We start from the raw sequence: 20,082 nt of genomic DNA on the forward strand, positions 1-20,082 counted from the left end.
GATAAGTAATACGACAGAAAAGATAATGCTCCCGTATAAATCCATGGTACACCCACATCTTGAATACTGCATGCAGTTCTGGTCATCCCATCTCAGACAAGATATATTAGAATGGAAAAAGGACAGAGAAGGACAACAAAACTGACCAGGGGTATGGAACAGCTTCTACATGAGGAAAGTTTAAAAAGACTCTGATTGTTCAGATTAGAAAAGAGATAACTAAGGTGGGGTGTTGGGTGGGGAGATAAGAGATCTACAGAATCATGAATGGTATGGGGAATACAGGTAAGGAAATGTTATTTATCCCTTCACATAACACAAGAACTAGAATCACCCGATTAAATTAATAGGCAGCAGGTTTAAAACAAACATAAGGAAGTACTTCTTCACACAACACACAGTCAACCTGTGGAACTTGTTGGCAGGGGATGTTGTGAAGGCCAAAAGAATAACTGGGTTCAAAAAAAGAACTAGATAAGTTCATGGAAGATGGATCCATCAATAGCTTTTAGCCAAGATGGTCAGGGATGCAACCCCATGCTCTGGGTGTTCCTAAACCTCTGACTGCCAGAAGCTGGTACTGGACAACAGGGGATGGATTACTCAATAACTGCTCTGTTCTGTTCAGTCCCTCTGAAGCATCTGGCACTGGCCACAGTCAGAGACAGGATACTGGTCTAGATGGACCATTGGTCTGACTTGGAATGGCCATTCTTATTTTGGAGCTTTAGGAATTAGCTTGTCAGAATCCAAATGTTGTACACACCTATTTATTATTTGTAATGTATTAATGCCCAGGACCCCATTGTGCTAGATGCTGTACAAACAAAAACAAAACAGTTCCCGACCAAAAGAGTTTACCTGGATGACTGTACTAAGTAAAGTGGAACAACTGCACAGTACATGGAAAGCAATTACATCACTGAGACAGATGCAAAACACTACTAATACCTTTAAAATTCACAACACGAGAAGATGCATGCTTGTGTTTCCTCTTAGTTACATAGCATGGCACATACTAAACTTACCCCCAAAAAGCACATTAGTCCTGCCTCAAAACTTCTGATATTGAAAATTACACAGGAGTTGCTTGAAAGTGATCTTACTCTCATTTTACTGCAGCTGTTGTTAGCCTGCTTCAAAAGCGATTAAAACAAGGTAGAAAAATTAATGTTTTTGTTATTACCTGAACCGTCTGATAAACCGAAGGATCAAATCCTTTCACAGTCACCTCCCGGAAAACTCTTGGCTCCAGTTCTTCTTTCGTCAGATCACAGTGATAAATAATACCTGAAACAGAAGTCAAATTTGTCAATTAAGTGCACATGCATCATTAAAAAGACACTGGATTAAAAAACATGAAAGACTGTAACGAATGGCAAAGTTAACCCAGTAGGGTAAAAAAGAAGCCTTAATACATCCTTACACTTAATAATTGACATGCACTTCTTCACTGAAGAAAGCAGAGACTTTCTGTATGCAAAGAACAATTACTGCTGCCCATACTAAACATCTGAAGTTAGAATTCCCACAACCAACTAAATACAAGAAAAAAAAAATTAAGCTGCTTTGCATTTAGTAAGAATGATAAATCCAACAGAATTCAGACAATGGAAAGATTTAGGAGTCTATTTAGAAATATGGTGAGTTAATACAGATTATACCAATGTAGTTGAACAGAATTTAGCCTAATACGTTTACTTAGGGCCTGATCCTGCAAACACTTAAGTATGTGAATAATTTTACTCATTTGAGTATGCCCACTGAAATCAGTGGGATTACTCATATGAATAAAATTATTCACGTGCTTAAGCACATGACCATGATGAAGCTGGTAGACAAACTTGTTTTAAGGGTGTGATTGAGGCAGAGCCGCACTGCCCCGGAGGGAATGGAGGCACTCTGCTCAGGGAAGCAGAAGGCCTTCTGGGACATCCATCGCCCAGTGACAGCATACCTGCTGCAACGCCCCTTTGTGGGAGCGCCTCTCTATCCACTGCACATTTATGGAGTGGGCAGAGCCATGCACCCACTTCCTCTTCACCTAGCCCATCCCCTAAAGGAACATGGATGGAAAAGTCACTGTGCACCTGCGTAAGGGCCAGGCAGGATCTGGCTTTTAGACTGTAATCTCCTTTTCTAGGATCCAATCCTGCACATATTTAACCATGTGTTTAAACTCTCTGCTCCCATTCAGTTCTCTAAACTTCCCAAGAAAGTTAAGTTCTTCCCCAATGCTCTCCAAGATGGTCAGTTGGTAGGAAGGGACAAGGACAGTCTTGTGGCCAAGGAACTGGACTGCAATTCAAGAGCTCTGGGTTCAATTCCCAAACTTACTGTGTGGTCTTGGACAATCACTTTGTCTCTCTGTGCCTTTGTTCCTCAGATGTAAAATTATATTATAGTATAATTATTATAGTAGTTTTTTTCTCTCACCCTTTGTCTTGTCTATTCATATTGTATGCTCATCAGGACAGAGCCTTAACATATGTTTGTACAGTCCCTATCATAATGGGGCCTCAGACTTGGTTGGGAATCCTAGTGTGATACAAATAAACCTAATTTCAACAGCCAGCAGTCAATATCCTTACGATAGGCTTGCAGGACAGAGGATCATTCTGTCAAAATCTGGAAAAAAAATCAGGACCAGTGACAAACCTAGGATAGGGCTTTTTGTAAAACCTCTTATTCCTGATCCAGTGGAGCACTGCCATTTCAGATTTAGATAAATTAAGATTAAAGAGGAAAACACAATGTGAGGGTGAGCGAGAGAGAGAGAATAAGATTTAGATTCTGTTTACTGAATTAGGTATGGAAGTACCAAGACTTACCACATTTTTTTATGATTTATTTTCTCTAATAGGTACAATACCATCAACACTGAGAGAACCGCGCAGTGTCAGAGTATAAATAGCAGAGGCTGAGAGTGCAACTGTAGTACAGAGCCAGTAAGCAGAACAGAAGCAAGGTCAGCCCAAATTGCCCGTCTATCTGTACAGTGATTGACTTGACAACATTGCCAAAAATAAGATGCACATAGCCAGCTTTCAGATTCTCTTGGCTGCTCTGAGCACAGTACATTAATACAAAGTGAGTTTGTATCTAACAAACATTCAGTACTAGATCTCCCTACCTATCAGCAAAGAGGAAATAATACAAGACTTAAATCTGATATAATTAAAGGACAGACACCTATGATTTAAGGTATCAGTAAGAAAATCTAACTATTTCTTAACCCAAGTTACTCCTCCTAACCTAAACATCGTACTGTATTAACGTAAATACATAGAAGTAAAAAAGCAGGGACCATCTAAACAGCAGGGAGCTCAAAAAAGGAAAAGCCGCAAGAAATCTATCCCCTTCCTTAAATTATATAATTTGCTTACAAACCCCAAACTAGTCATATTTCTCTCCTAGTCTCTCTGGCTATTACTATGAACAATTTTGCATCTACTCTGAACCCCTTCATTATACACTGAGACAAAGGGGCTGTTTATTTCACAAGGTAACTACGGCTTCTTGCAGAAATAACTGGACACATGGTTTTGCTTGACAGAAGCTTACAGGCCTTTTGGGACTTTTGCTTTTATTAACACTCAGGATGAATCATCCCATTCTGCACTCATTCTTCCCCATCTTATCCAGCAATTATTTAGTTTACATAGCTAAGCCTTTATGCACAGCCTTGTTCTGCAGTCTGTTGAGGTAACTTCAAGGTTTTACTTGCATGATCTTTCTGGTTGAAGCTGGTGGGGGTTTTCCTTTCTGGCTCCACACTCAATTATCAACATTCCCAACACCGCCACTCATGTTGAGAGCATATATTCAGATCAGTTCCAAACTGGATACACAGTCTTCCCTGCCTCTCTTTTTATGCTTGAAACTGAGAAAAAAACAAACTTATTTTAAGAAAATATTTCATGTTTTATAGATTAATTTTCTTACTCTAGTGTAAAATGTAGGGAGAGTTTGGATGACAAAATGAAAAGGGTACTTTTCAGGATATTAGGAGCAGGGGAAGCCCACTTTGACAGTAATCCCATCCAAACAAGCCATGCTCCATTTCAGATATTTTGGGGAGTTTTTTTAAATGAAAAGGCCACAGCATGACTTCCGCCCAGGCTAATGAAGTCCACTCCCTCCCAAACAACTGTTTGCACATTATCTTCTATTGTAGCACATGCACTGTTTGTGTGAAAGTTATATTTCATTGTTAAAATTTGGCATATATAGCAAGGGCCACTTGCAGAAAAAATATAGTTTAAGTTTGGAAGCGAAGACCTCCATGATCAGTTTTTAGCCAGTAAGTTTGCCTTTAGAAAGCATCAGTATTTTTCTAGGGACCTTGATTCTCCCGCTTCCACCTATCTTACTGTTCCAGGGATTAACTTCTGCTTGACATTTGGGTAATCAAGAAAACTCAGTAAAAACAAAACGTGTTTGGCTGCATGATGTATTTATATCACTCTGTGGACACAGTTAGATTAATCTGTTTGCATCGGGCCTGGTTTACTGAGCACCCATAGCTCCCTTTTCGGTCAATGAGAGTTATGTGTGCTCAATACCTCTGAAAGCCAGGACTTTAGACAGCGACTGGAGGGTCTACGTAGCACAGTGGAGTGTAGGGCCTGTCATACACAAACTGTTTTTGGAATAAGTTCTGTGTGGCCAACTTGTAAACTGCCACTAGTGAGAGACAATCAGAATGCACTGAGTGCTCCAATGTATTACTGCAACAAGAACTGCAGAGCAGAAACTGGGATAAATGCAAAATTATGAATTTTAACCATTTCTCCAGATCCAACTATTTGATATTTTGTTATTCAGAAGAAAGAAGTTTGGGTCAGTAGCATGTCATGGACCATACAAAGTAGATAAATGCTGCTTGCTCTTCTATATATGATGGGAAAGCACACCCTTGTTTTAGCATCAAACTGTTCATTTTCTGGGCTGCACTAATGACCTGATTTTCAGAGATGATGAGCACTTTGATGGAAGCTGTGAGTGCTTGATACCTTTTGGGGGAAAAAAAGTCAGTCCATAAGCTTTCACTTGAATTTAACTATCAGCCAGGACCTTTCTGATTTGCTCTTGAAAGAAACACACCTCAACATTTCTCTACATTTAGCATAGATGATCTACGATACCTGTTAAAAAAATTACTGATGGTTGAATGGGCAGTCGCTATGGAGAAGGCTAGACTTCACAGCTTAGTACCTCACTTCCAGAATAAGCCAAAATGGGTACCTATCTCCAAATGACAGAAACTGAAAGGGGGAATGATCTGAGTGGGGTTCTTCATCTTTTACCCACCGCTTCATTCTGGGCTCCCATTATTCTGTGTTTAATCTTTGCTTTCATATTAGCGGAGACTGACGGGGAGTTCTATAGAAGGAGAGAAAAAAGCGAAGGGATAGTAAAGTAAATGGGAAGAAGGAAGATAGTCGTACGGCAGTAAGCATGGTTCATATGGAGGAGGAATATCCCTGGTAGACTTGTACCCCTCTTTAGATACTGGTAAGACTGTCCCTGCAAAGACTGATTAATCTCTGATTTACAACAATGCTGCTGAAGAATTAATTTTAATTTGAAATTCAACAGACTGGGGTTATTTTCATAGCCATTTCCAAGGGTATAATTAAATACCCCATGCCCCACTAGTAAGGGCTTTTTCATTCCTTCCATGTTCAAGGAAGATGAATTCAAACTGGAACAGATGCAGAGAAGAGCTACAAGGATGATCAGGAGAATGGAGGGCCTATTTTATGAGAGGAGATTAAAAGAGTTGGGCTTGTTTAGCCTAGCCAAACCATGGCTGAGAGAGGATAAGATTGCTCCTCTAAATACATCAGGAAGCTGAAGAGCTATTTAAGCTAAAGGACAATGCTGGCATGAGAACAAATGGATATAAACTGGCCATGAACAAAATTTCAGCTGGAAATTGGGAAGTTTCTAATAATCAGAATCAGGTTCTGGAACAGCCTCCTGACTGGATGGAAGAGGGGGGGGAAGGTGGTACAGTGGGAGAGAAGGTGAGGGAGGGTGGACAAAACTTAATTCATTTTAAGAGAGGTGGACAAATTTATGAGTGGGATCATATGACTGGGTTGTTTGTGGTGACGGGGACAGAGCTCATGTCTTATGTTCCTCAAATCTCATGTTTCAGGGCTTCAGGAAGGGATGCCCTCTTTCTTTTTTGGTCTCCCTCTTCTGAACAACCTATATGGACATGGCTGGAGATGCTCTGAGGTAATAGTGAGAATTCTCTCTGTAGGGTGGTTGGATGGCTGGTTCTTGCTCACATGCTCAGGGTTTAAGTGATCACCAGATATGGGACTAGGATGGAATTTTCACCCAGGACAGATCGGCAAAAAGAATGCAAGGTCACTAGCATTCTCTGCAGCATGAATCATTTGCCCAGATCATCTGGGTCTCTCTCATTTATTCAATTCCTTACCATGACAGGGGGCTCGGGCTTTGGTGCACCTTGATCACTCCTATTCTCTGCCTGTGGCACACAATAGTTTAGTCTCCTGAGAGCTGTCATACTTTGGTCTAACTTTGGTTGTTGGGTTTAGTGTGCAGGTGCTGGGTGGTGATGGTGGCCTGCAATATACAGGAGGTCATACTAGGTTTCTTTTAGCCCTAAACTCTGTGACAGTTTATTAGGTATCTGTGGGCTGGTCAAAAGATATTATCTGGACCAGTTTTACATGATCATGCAGCTCTGCTCAAAGCACATTCATACAGCCTCTAATTGGTGCTATGAAAGCAACACTAATTCCCTTCTTTGAGAGGACAGAATGAGCAAAAAGTTGTAATCTTCCATAGAACTCCTTGTAATATTGAGTCATTTCTGAACCCAGATTCCCAACATATTAACTCACTGTAGATCCATGAGATCCAAGAGTTTTCTCCATTAATATATTTTAAATGCACAGTCCAAACTACAACACACTATTTAGGGGAAAGCACCTTTTTCTATGTCTCTAAAGATCAAGCCACAATTCAATCTCATTATGTGTACAGTACTTCCTAAATTAAAGATCCATTGGGCAGGTACCCTGTAAAAGGGGCAACACCTGAGGAAATAACCTTACCTGGAGATAAAAAGGACGTAAACTGATAAAATATTTCTGTGTCCTTTTTTCGGCCACTATATCCCACAATGCTGCCAACTTCCAAAGGAAAAGTCTTGAGATGTGTGCCAGTGGCTAGATCATGAAGTTGTAGAACATTCTTCACATCATGCAGGTAACACAAAACCAGGAAGTTGGACCTAACACAAGCAACCCATTCTGTAAAAGTGGTAAAGAAAAAAAAAGTAAAGTGAAACAAAATCCTGCAACTACTGTGGGAACTAAATAATTAAATATAACTCACTTTAAAAATTGCTTTAAAAACACACAAAACCTCTTATGGCATATATCTGATTACAATTCTGCAAGCTTCAGAGTTTCCTTGCAGCTCTGAAAATAAACAGTTCTTCAAAATACCAGCAAAAGTTATATATAAATATGAAAGACACGATTCCAGGAAAGAGCTGTAATATTCATAAGACGTACATTCTCAGAACATACATTCTAACAAATATTTTTTCAAACCCCTTGCAATTAATGTACACAAACTAAAAGGTGTTTCTGTTTTCAGTGTTTAATGGTTCATGTTGCTATTGTATGTTCAGTGTTTCAAAGCTATATCTGACAAAAGTATTGACAAAATTTACAATTTTTTCTTCATAAAAGGGTAATCCTTCTGTCAAAAATATATCAGGAAAATTATTTATGGAAGCATATGAGATAGAAAACTAAACCATAGCTTTTGTGCAAACATAATTTATGAGAATGAAAAGGTAAACAGCTGTGTACAGTACATAGCCATTTTTGTATCTTTTAAAGGATTCACTAGACTATTCTTATAAATAAGTACTAAATGTGATTAAGGATGCCTAATGGAACCCATGGAGTCCCAAGCTAGTGTTCTGAGAACACTAATGTTATGAAGTTAAGACAAAGATCATATACTTCTTTTTCAGATTATTAATACTTAATATTGAAAAGTACTAAACCTTTAAGTATGAAGAGAAGCTATTTTGAAGTATACAGATTAAAGGACAAGAGCTAATTTTTAGTTAATGCTGTTACTTTGATATTAATTAAAATATACCAAGCAATGGTGTTGGAAAAAGAAAAACCTAAGCATTTAGAAGTAAAGAAATATAAATATTCAAACATCTTCACACTTAATATAATCTCTTAAAATGTACAAATGTAAAATATTACATTGCAGTTAAAACCAACTTTAACTCCGCCCCTTCCAATGAGTCTAATCATGATCGAGAAATCCTCTTATAACCATCCAGCATACATCACCTACATTTCCAACCTGAGCTACAAACCTTCACAAATCCTCACTGAACTGCAACATATAACTAACAGACCACACTGCAGTTCATTCACCTCCTATGGGGTACATACACAGATTGCTTATACAAACTGGCTTTCAGATTATAAGTTCTCAGAGGCAGGGACTGTCATTTATCATGGTTGTACAGTGCATATCACAATGAGTACCAACCTGGTTGAGGCCTCTAGGTATCATCAGAATATAAAAGTTAATTTCCGAGCAAGCACGTGTGTGTCTGTACATTTTAATCTAATATAAGGCCAGTACAGCGTTTATGACTTCCCAGACAGGGAAGATAGCTGGGCAGAAACCAAATTTTCATCCCGTGGAAAATTTTGCATTTCTGAAAGAATTTTCATTCTAAATTGAAACAAAATCAGAAATGCAAAATTTTCCATGGGATGGAAATTTTGAAACATTCAGTTTCAGAAGAACCTAAATGGAATTTTCTAAAATTTCTGAGCTGGTAACCCTGCAGAATGTTTTGACTTAATTGAATCAGCATTTTCTGACAGAAAACTGGTCTGTCGGAAAATCTTAGACCAGCTCTATCCCTAAGGTACCTGATTCTACCCTTCCAACCCCCTACCCTGGGAAGCTTATGAGCTCTTTACAGTGCCAGTTTTTCCACATCACATATTGTCATGTGGCATTCGCCTGGGTACTTGGATGCTCTGCCTTGGCTTACAGATTAGATGTTGCTTGGGGCACACCATTCTTAGTATGTCCTAAAATGCCTGGGGTTTCTCTCATGCCATAGGCTTTAGATCCCTATTAACCACATAATAAGCCTTTCTTTATTAACTTACACATGAGGGGAAAAATCAGCTTACAAAAACCAGCTTCTTGCTAAGTATTTCTGTCATTTAGGAAAAGGGTTACTTAGTCGGCAACTAACTAAAACATTATCACTTACAGTTGTTCCTTTGCCAAGTCCTCAACCAAATTTTGACAAAATGCATACAGTGGTAAAGGATAAGAAAGGAGATGAGGGAAAAATATAAAATCAAGTTCTCCTTTCTCTTGCCAGGTGATAAGTGGATAACGATTCTTGTCTTCTTCAGGCCAAAACTGTGGCTTCTTTCCCTGGTAGGAAGAGAACTTTGTCTATTTGGGTCAGGTTGGAGGGCTGGATCACAGTCAAGGTCCAACTGTTGGACAAAGTTTTCTCCTGGCTCCTGGTTGCAAGAAACTGCAGAGATGCCATTAAATGAGCAGACAAAGACTAGACCTAGGATTGCCTAAGGGTAGGTTGTTAAACCCAAATAACATCAAGACCAACAGTTTTTGCATCTACAGTAGAACCTCAGAGTTAAGAGCACCAGAGTTACGCACTGACCAGTCAACCACACATCTCAATTGGAACTGGAACTACGCAATCAGACAGCAGCAGAGACAAAAAAACCAAACACAAATACAATACAGTACTGTGTTAAATGTTAACTAGTAAAAAAAAAAAAAGGGGGGGGCAGTATTTTTCTTCTGCATATTATAGTTTCAAAACTGTATTAAGTCAATGTTCAGTTGTAAACTTTTGAAAGAACCACCATAACGTTTTGGTCAGAGTTACAAACATTTCATAGTTATGGACAACCTCCATTCCCGAGATGTTTGTAACTCTGAGATTCTGCTGTATAAACTTGAAACAGAAAACAAAGAAAATCAACACAGAAACAAAGCAAGCAAAACAAAACCAACCAAAATATGACAAAGACCCATCTTACAGGTTACCCTGGGTTTTAAACTCTCTATGGGAATTCAGGGTTCCCCCAACAGTCTTTATAAACCAACTAGAGTAAAGCTGAACACAGACTAAAAACATGTTTGCACATTCAATTTTCAGAACAAAAGTTCCAGGATATGTTATGTTCTTCCTCGTCATCATAATTTTAGATCAGGATAACAAACTCTAAGAATCGTAGGTCAAAACTAATTTGTCCATAAAGCATTAACTTCTTTAACTGTTTCTTTTCCTTATATAGGGTCAGATCCGTCCTTCCACTGCCGTGACACCCTGGCTCCTGCTCACCTCTGAATCCTAATGACTGTACAGAGTCTTCACTTTCCCTCACCCTCTTTCCTGAAGGGCCAATGAAAATTTGACATTGGTTTAAATTTTTAGTTATGTTATTTTAAACATTAAATATGCAACTCAAGTGACTGACCCATTTTCTTCAGATTTTGGGGAAAAAAATTCTCCTGTTCTTTTAATGTAAACCTGGCAACTTTCAGGCCAAACCTAAAACCAGACACTTTATACTGGAATACTAGCTGGAATTTTAATCATGGAGCCATGACCTGGAATAACATGATACTGTCAGAGAGAAGTGTGGTACTCTATAAAATAGTAGTTGCTATGTAATCATTGCTGTGGTGGGGAATAAATGTTATAAGTGAGGACGGATAATGAAATATAGCTTTACATTTTAATTTCTTACATCTTATTATGCATTTCAAGTTATAGCATCTTATGTAGCTCTAACTAAAATAAGAAATACTACATTATTATATAGCCTCTTTTTACACTGCACAATAGGCAGTTTGAATAAAACTGGAGAATCTGCAAGATGCCAGAGTTCAAACTGAATCACAGACTTTCAGGTCAGAAGGGATCATTATGATCGTCTAGTCTGACCTCCTGCACAACGCAGGCCACAGAATCTCACCCACCCACTCCTGTAACAAACCCCTAACCTATGTCTGAGCTACTGAAGTCCTCAAATCGTGGTTTAAAGACTTCAAGGTGCAGAGAATCCTCCAGCAAATGACCCGTGCCCCATGCTGCAGATTGGTTTTAGTTCATTTTATAACTTTGGTTTATTAATAAAAATATGAACAAGAAAAAAGCATAAATGCAATAAGGGAAATATTCTACTTCTGGCAACACAAGTTATTGTATTGACTTAATGGTCAGGCAATACAAGTATGGGCTGCGAAAGTGCAATTTGTGTTCCCAGTAGACAACGTACTTCTATACCTAAAATATTCTCAAATTTTATATTAAAAATGTTCTGCATCTCAAAGCTGTACAAAATGATATAGAAAGAGCTCCACAGATTAACTTCAGAATTGGGTACAACCCATAACATGCATGCAAAAATATTTATTTAGTCTTTTCTTTATGAAGATACTACCTCCCCCATCAAAAATATCAAGCGAAAGCTCTCCATTTTAAAATACAGTTGTGACAATCACTGATTCGTCTCTGATTAGTTGGCCACAGAATTAAATTTGATGGATCCTTTCAATACAGGTTAAAATTAATTAGCTTTACGCTTCCACCAAATTTCCCTTTTCTTAAAGAGCATTTCCATTTTTCAGGGCAAAGGCATCTGGTTTCCACTGATGCCTCTTACAAATATTGAGGAGCATGCTTTGAAGGTGGTGGTATTAGCTCTTATTCATCCCTTTAGTATATTATGTGGTTATAAATAATCTCCACAAGATGGAAAAAACAGATGACAAGATGGGGGGATGGGAGGGGGAGTATTTTCAAATGTGCCTGAGGAGCTCAAGTCCCATGGAAGGTCAACAGGACTTATACTCATAAATGCATAGGGCACTTTTGCAAGTCTCCACCGCAATGTATTTACAGAAAATAAATACTAGATATGGGCTATACAGGTACAGAAAGAAAAAAACTGAACCACACTTAAAAGAACAGTAAAGAGCCCACATCTAAGTGAAGTGCTAAATTATCAAACTAAAATAATGCTGAATTGTTAATAATAACCATTTCTCTATATAAAACCATGAACTGAATTTCTCTGTACCCTAATCTCTGTTTTGAGAATTGGAGACACAAGACACTATTGTACTTTGTAGTCAAGCCCACAACCTCAGCTCTTTTGCTGACACTCCAAGCAAAGCATGTATCCAGAATGCTTTAACTGGTTTCTTTCCACCTCAAGGAAACTTCTATAGTCTAGACTGTATATCCATAGTTTCCTTTTTAACCAGTATGTAGCCATCATAATATTCTCTGGCACATATTTATTAACATTCACACAAACTACTGTATATATTACAGCTAAAAGAAAAAGATGAAGCTGGTTAAGGACTTTTAAACAAACCCATACAAACCACATTTTATAACGCTGTTGCAAATGGTTATAGAACTGAATTTGCTGTTATGATACTGAATGCTGTTTTCCTTGGATAAAATTCCCCCAAAGGGCAAAGCTGTGTTTTCAAGGCCCCCCGGCCTACTTTGGGGGTGGGAATGGTTACGTAAGATGAGGGGACTATTGGAGGTGAGCTGTAAGAATGGCTACACAATATTAAATTTTGCAGGGACAGTGACTCAAAGCCACTACAGAGAGAGCACAGAGGAGTTCTGTTGCAACTCTACACACTGCCTGTACATTGGGGTTTATGTGGATTTTCTCACAACCAATCTATAAGGTGTTTTCAGCACTGAGCTGTTTTTTTCTAGGCTTTGGAGAGAGGCTTAGAATAGAATATTAGTCATGAACAATGCCAGGAGCTCAGAAATGTGTTAACAGTTCCAGTTTAGGAGAGATTGCCCAGACCATATTTTTATAAATATGTGTTGATATTTTCCAAAAAAGAGTCCCTCTAGTACAATGTATTTCATTGGGGTCAAGGATGTGTCTGTTCCACCAACAAAATTTCCCTCCTAATAATTTTAATATGGTTTTAGGTACAGTATGTTGAATTCCTTCACGTCAAAAATCCATCCTGAAAACTTAAGGTACAGAGATTAGTGCTGACACTTTATTTTTGCAGTGCTGGACACATCATGTCAAGCAATCCAACTGTATAGATGCATACTGACATTCTTATGCTGAATCACTGATGGAGGAGAAGAGAGAACCAAAATGAAGACAAGATCCATGTGCAAATAATTCCTAAGAGGAAACATCAAACTCACTTCCTGAGCAAGCACATGTCTCAACTCCATTAATAAGGGATACATTTTGATGGAGCTTCAAAGCCTGAGTTCAAAGACAGCTGCTCATGTGTAATTTTTCTTTCTTCTGCCATGTGAGTTAGTCCACATTTCAGAGTAACAGTCATGTTTGTAGAACTCACAGAAAATTACACTTTTTCCCACTACAATAAGCCTAGAGTTATTTATGTGTAGGAAGACCTGCAAAGACAATATTAACAGTTTACAGAATAAAGCATTACTCATTGTGTATGTATACTACTATAAATGGACCTATCTAATAAACACACAAAAAGGAGGCAATGGACACCCTAAAAATAAGATCCTAACACATTTCAGGTCAGTTGCAAAACTCCCACTGGCTTCAACAAGGCTAGGATTGTACCCCTCCTCTCAGAAAACCCATATTGCCGTACATGTGTGAGAGAGGAAAAAAGTGCTAAGTTGTTCTGAAGCTGCAAACACTGGAGAACTAAGCCTCTCAAGAAACCCAGGGCTATGCCTTGGTCAATCATGACTGGTAAAGGTTTGCCATGGTATCTTTTGAGAAAAAGGCTATGATGGACCTGTGGTAGCCCTGGTCATGAAAAGTCAGACAAAGATGTGCTTCTGGACTAGAACATCTCCTCCTGTGGCTCATGGACTGTCTCTTGGTCTGAGCATGCTCTGGTTGCATGAGCATCTCACAGGCAGCTCAGAGTTGTTGCTAGGAAACTCTGGGGCTAAGCCACACCCCCAGCTACTAAATGGTTTCTACTACAAACTCACCAATCTGGTCCTTTGGGTAGCTGCCAATTCCCTGCTCCCTACTAGCCTTGTGTGCATTTCACAGTGTATTTTCTTAAGGCTCTGAACAAAGTTTATGCTACTGTTCCTCAAGAATATTCATGCATCCATTCACTCACCCACTTTCCATTTGCATGCAAAACTCCCCAGTGTAAAAAGTCATGGATATTTTTAAAGACAACATGAAAGTAATGGAATGCATAAGTCTCCTGATAGTTGGAATAAACATATAGTTATTACTCACAGAGATAACAATCCCTTCTCATCAGGATCAACAATTTTGTGATCCTGATTCCAAAGTTTGATTTTGATCTCTGACCTAGTTTTGCTATAATCTTATTTTTACTGGAATATATTTGATTATAGAGTTTTTAGTTTTCTGTTCTTGTCTCTCCATTGCAATGCACTATATACTTAAAAGCATTGAACAAGTAAACTCTGCAAGAATGTACAGACCTTTTTACACATTGCACTTAAGTTTTATATTGATTGGACAATGCCCAGAGGTTTGGAAGGGTGCTTTACAGTGAATTTAAATAAAAAATGCCATTAGAAATCTGTGTTATACCAACAGCAAAATAATGACAGAAAGGTTATTTTATTACTAAACTTTGCCATAAAAAAGATGCCTACAGGACAAGGCTTAGGTATTTATAATGTTAACAGGCTCCAAATCTGAAGCTTAAAACTGAGAAAAAAAAAGTGATAAAATAAATAACATTTTGCACTTGTATATAATCTTCTACATGAGGGAATAAAAGCACTTTAAAATACTGAATTAAAGCTTACAAGACCTTGTGAGGTAGGGAAGTGCTGCTATTCTCATTTTGGAGATGGGGAAATTGAGGCACAAAAATGTTAACCTAGTTGCTTAAGGTCACTTAAATCTGTGACAGCCAGGAACATAACTCATCTCTGAGTCCTAAGTCTGAAGTAACTACGTAAAAAGAGCACCTTTTTACTCAACAGACCCATTCAATATTTCTATTCAGAGTCTGTCAGTTATAGGGCTAGCTCAGGGGTGGGCAAACTTTTTGGCCCGAGAGCCAAATCTGGGTATAGAAATTGTAGGGCGGGCCCAGGAATGCTCATGAAATTGGGGCTGGAGTGTGGGAGGGGATGAGGGCTCTGGCTGGGGGTGCAGGCTTTGGGGTGGGTCCAGAAATGATGAGTTCAGGGTGCGGGAGTGGGCTCTAGGCTGGGGCAGAGGGTGTGTGTGGGGGTGAGGGTCCGGCTCGGGGATGCGGGCTCTGGGATGGGCCTGGGAATGAGGGGTTTGGGGTGCAGGAGGGTGCTCTGGGCTGGGATCGAGGGGTTCAGAGGGCAGGAGGGGGATCAGGGCTGGGGCAGGGGGTTAGGGCGCAGGGCAGTGACTCAGGGGTGCAGGCTCTAGGCAGCGTTTACCTCAAGTGGCTCCTGGAAGCAGTGTCATGTCCACCCTCTGGCTCCTACGCGGAGGAATGGCCAGGTGGCTTTGCTGTGCGCTTCCCCGTCCGTAAGCGCTGCCCCTGCAGCTCCCTTTGGCCACAGTTTCCGGCCAATGGGAGCTGCAGGGGGCGGCACTTGGGCTGGGGGCAGCGTGCAGAGGCCCCTGGTTGCCCCTATGTGTAGGAGCTGGAGAGGGGACATGCCGCTGCTTCTGGGAGCCGTGTGGAGCAGCCCCCGACCCTGCTCCCAGGCTGGAGCGCCGAAGTGGGGCAAGCCCCAGACCCCACTCCCCAATGGGAGCTCGAGGGCCGAATTAAAATGGCTGGCAGGCCAGATCCGGCCCACGGGCCGTAATTTGCCCACCCCTGGGCTAGCTGTACCTCTGTCCCCTCTCTAGTTTCCCAGATTGCAGCCGCCCGACAGGTATCAGGCCCCATGACTTTTACCTCTCTTTGAGGTGGAACCATGCAATTCTTCCACAATTAGACCAGGTGCTGGGCTACAGTATCCTGTGTTTGCCCAGCAAGTCTGAGTGAGTCTGGCTCTTCCCTTCAGGAATCTGCAACCAGTAGATTACAATAACTCAGAACAGCCTTCTTAAAACAAAAGTCTTCTTTATCTAACCATAGGAACAAAGCATAGCATAAGAGAATAAGGCTTTTTAAAACAGCAAAAGGCCTGTCTTACCCCACAGCGTATCTTGCCCCAGACCCCTATCTTTTGGGGAGATGGGTCTTAGTCTCCCCCAAAATTTGTCTAATGTCTCTCTTAACCGTTCCAGGCTGCTTTGAACTCCTCATTCCTCTAAAGACTGAGTAACTCCGAGGGAGACATGGCTGGCAGGCCTAGCAAGGGGTCAAACCAGGGCACCAACGTGAACAGCTCTTGCACAGTCTCAAGTGTTTGTGGTGAAGGGTATATCAGGAACCCCCTTTGCCTTTCTGGGGGCATTTCCTGTCAGCCCTGCTATTGAATAAACTCAATATATGCATACAATAAAACACCACAATACCCCGTTCAAGATAGAATATTTAGAAATCATTACAGGTAACTCCAAACTCAGAGTCCTATCTATTCACTTTAACGACTGCTCTTTATTCTTGGTACCCCTGCAAAGCCAATACATCTATCTATGACTGAATGAACAGAGGGCTCTATTGTAGCTTGTGCATTACCAAAATAATTCTTTACTTAGTTTCAGCCAGTTACTCCTGAAGAGGATTGCCAACTTTCTAATGGCTGGTACCCGGAGCCCCGAGGCCCTGCCCCTTTCCCCAAGGCCCCACCCCTTCTCCACCTCTTCCCCCAAGGCCCCACCTCTTCCCCCAAGGCTGCAGCCCCATCACTCACTCCTCTCCCCACTTTCCCCCGTTGCTTGCTGGATCATCTCAAGGAGCCTGTCTGCAGGTAGGCGGTGGCCCCAGCTGAGCCGGGGCTGGCGCGGGTTAATGACCTGGCACCTCCAATGACCCTGCAGTAGCTGGACTTTTGGTTTGGGTGCCATTTAGGGTTGCTAGGACTTTCCCATGGAAAACCAGGCACCTGGCAATCCTAAATGGTACCCGGACATAGAAGCCAAAAAATGGACTGTCTGGTTTAAAACACAGATGGGTGGCAACCCTACACCTGAAGCCAGCAGTATCACAGATGTAGCTGAGGGCCTAATCTGGCCTGCAGAACCTTTATTTATAGTGAAGATGTACATGATGGAATGAATCTTGCTTTACTCTCACAGTGCATGGTGAATTTCTGCAAGGCCATCAGTAAAGGGGAGGAGGGAGAAACAAAACAATAAAATCAACCACCATTGTTTCACCTGTAAAGGAGCACATCTGATTCAGTGTCACTGGCAAATAATAAAACATGGAGCCCTATGTTTTTAAACTGTTTTTAAAGTAACTCCATCCTCTCTTTTGAGTTGCAATGTATAACTGCTTTTGAAGTTTACTAAAATCTGCTTCTTACAGCCTTTGCTTAGGGGCAAGTAACTGGGCCCCAGGTGAGCTCCAAAAGGGAGGAATCCTCCTCCACACATTCCAGAGGGGGAGTGAAGCCATTTCACATCTTGTGCTCTGGACTAAGGGTTGAAATACATTCTGTGGCTTTATTGTCTACTCTTCTTTCCTCCGCGCTGGTGAAATGCTGAAGGCCTAAGCAGCGTGACTCTTTCCTCCAACAATCCCCTGTATGCCAGGTGCAGGGAGGCCCTATAAGCGCAGCTAAATTCAACAGGATTTTGACAAAGATCAATATCATTGCCCTAGGAAAATGAACAATACTTTGTCAAAAGGATAGCTTGAAACTCCCTCAGTCAAGCATGCAGGGGGGAAATTAGTGATATGTAGTGTCTAGAGAAGAAAAAAATTCATTTCAACCAGTGAAAATTCATATTTTTACCTTCCCCCCTATGTCTCACTATACCATTGCCAGTCCCCAGCAGTAAAAATCTAGCATAACCTGCTTCAACGGCATATTCAATCTTCCTATCTGTTCTTACAGCTCCTATCATAATGGGGTCATGATCCTGGGTAGGGCCTTTGGGAGCTATCACAATATATTTGAATATATGCATTAAAAAAAATACTTTTGGAGGTGGCCACACTGGTGGCAAGGGAACACTAACTCCTTATCCCCAAAATATAAAAGACAGCAAATTGAAGGATGTATGGCCTTGGGGGGAGAGGCAGCACAAGGATGGGGCCTTGGGGGAAGAAGTGGGGAAGGAGGAGTGGCCTTAGGAATCCAGTTACCAGCCATCCTGAGGGAGATAATCTAAACTTCATACTGATCTCACCTTGCTGTGCTTAAACAAGCTCTGTGGTATGCAAGATCTTACATTGCTCCGAGATCCCTCTGATGAATGACCTCGACACACTTAATACTGCCTTTGTTGGCTTTTAAACTTGCACTTTAATATTAATTAATTCACAAACATTTGCCAAGGTTTAGACTCTCTGAGAATTAAATGTAATACAATACAAATGCTTTCCAGTTGGGGGGGGGGCCTGGGTGGGAATGCATCTCATGGCAGATGCAGATGTCCTCAGGCCCTTACTTAGCTATTTTCATTTTAAATGGTTGTCATTTGTTTTTTTCCCCTTCATTCACTGATTAGAGTTCTAAATTTATCTTTACTTTGTGTGAAGTGCCTACTGAGAATTAAGTAAACCTTGACACTGCTTACTGTTTGGGAGAGACTGATTCAAAATAAGAATGCAGATGAATAATTCTTTATGCTCTGTGCTTTTAAACATCTGTCATATTTACAAACCCATATTATTGTAATACATTTGTTTTTTCAAAGTTTCATGGAACTTGTAATGCAGGACTGGGTTTTCAAACACAAGTTAAAGCCCACAGCCAACTGTACCTGGGGGACTGGGTCAGTAAAGCCAAATTAAATTCACTCATCTCTTGGTATATGTATTTTTTGTTAGTTAGGCTGTTAACTTCACTACAAATGCAGTATGACGTATTACTTTTTACTCTGTGGAAAATTTTTGCTACTGGAGGACACTGGCAGAGTTTCATATTTATTAATCCTGACTCACAAAATCTATTTCCATTATAATGTGATGGTTGTTTTTACCAAATTCAGGCTATGTTCATATCCAGAAAAGGAGAAGATACGGCTAACAAGTAGATCATGAAAAGGTAGCAGAATGTTGAGTTACAGATTTCCATATTCCATTCCAAGCAAGAAAAACATTTGTGACTTTGAGCATCAGTTGCCAAAGTGTTTGCGAAGTGATTTCCAATACTGTTAATTATATCTGGGTACATAATCATTATTATATACAACCAATTGGACAAGCAGACCCCCCACAACCTCTCAAAGCTCATAATCGGAAGCAAGCGCCCCACAGACCAGGAGTCTGGACAAACCAACCCAAAGCAACACCCTGACAGAACAACAAATGCAAAACCACATATCTTCACTGCTACAATGATCAGCCATCCCCCCAGCCCCACAACACACCTTTCAAGATCCATGGATCCTACATTTGCCTACCACAATATGTGGTGTACCTCATCCAGTGCACTAAATGCCCCAACAACAACTATGTGGGTGAAACAAGGCAATACCTATGCTCTTGAATGAACTCACGCAGGAAAATGAAAAAAGACAGAAACACCCTATTACCTATTACTTTTCACTAAGCGGTCACACTACATCTGACCTATCAACCCTCATCGTCAAAGGAAACCTGCACAACACTCTCAAAAGACAAGCCTGGTAAATTAAATTCATTACTCTTCTAGACACTAAAATTCATGGACTGAACAGAGACACTGGATTTATGGCTTATTACAACAATCTGTAACCCACTAAACCCCTCTTTATGTTCTACGGCTGCAGAGGTGTTAACAGGCCACTCTACCTTGAATGGTCCCTTACAATAAGTGACAGGTTTCAGAGTAGCAGCCATGTTAGTCTGTATTCACAAAAAGAAAAGGAGGACTTGTGGCACCTTAGAGACTAACCAATTTATTTGAGCATAAGCTTTCGTGAGCTATAGCTCACGAAAGCTTATGCTCAAATAAATTGG

The 20,082-nt window shown here is 40.5% G+C and overlaps 1 protein-coding gene across 1 annotated transcript in view; it reads right to left on the reverse strand.

The window, feature by feature from the left end:
- PREP (prolyl endopeptidase) overlaps positions 1-20,082 on the reverse strand; it is a 166,648-nt gene that overhangs the window by 57,624 nt on the left and 88,942 nt on the right. Inside the window, exons 9-10 of the mRNA XM_074948177.1 lie at positions 7,101-7,298; positions 1,187-1,290 (exon numbers count right to left, since the gene is read on the reverse strand). Of these exons, the coding sequence (XP_074804278.1) occupies positions 1,187-1,290; positions 7,101-7,298 (302 nt within the window). The remainder of the gene's footprint in view (positions 1-1,186; positions 1,291-7,100; positions 7,299-20,082) is intronic.

This window comes from Natator depressus, chromosome 3 (assembly GCF_965152275.1).
Source record: "Natator depressus isolate rNatDep1 chromosome 3, rNatDep2.hap1, whole genome shotgun sequence".
NCBI classification, from domain to species: Eukaryota; Metazoa; Chordata; order Testudines; family Cheloniidae; genus Natator; species Natator depressus.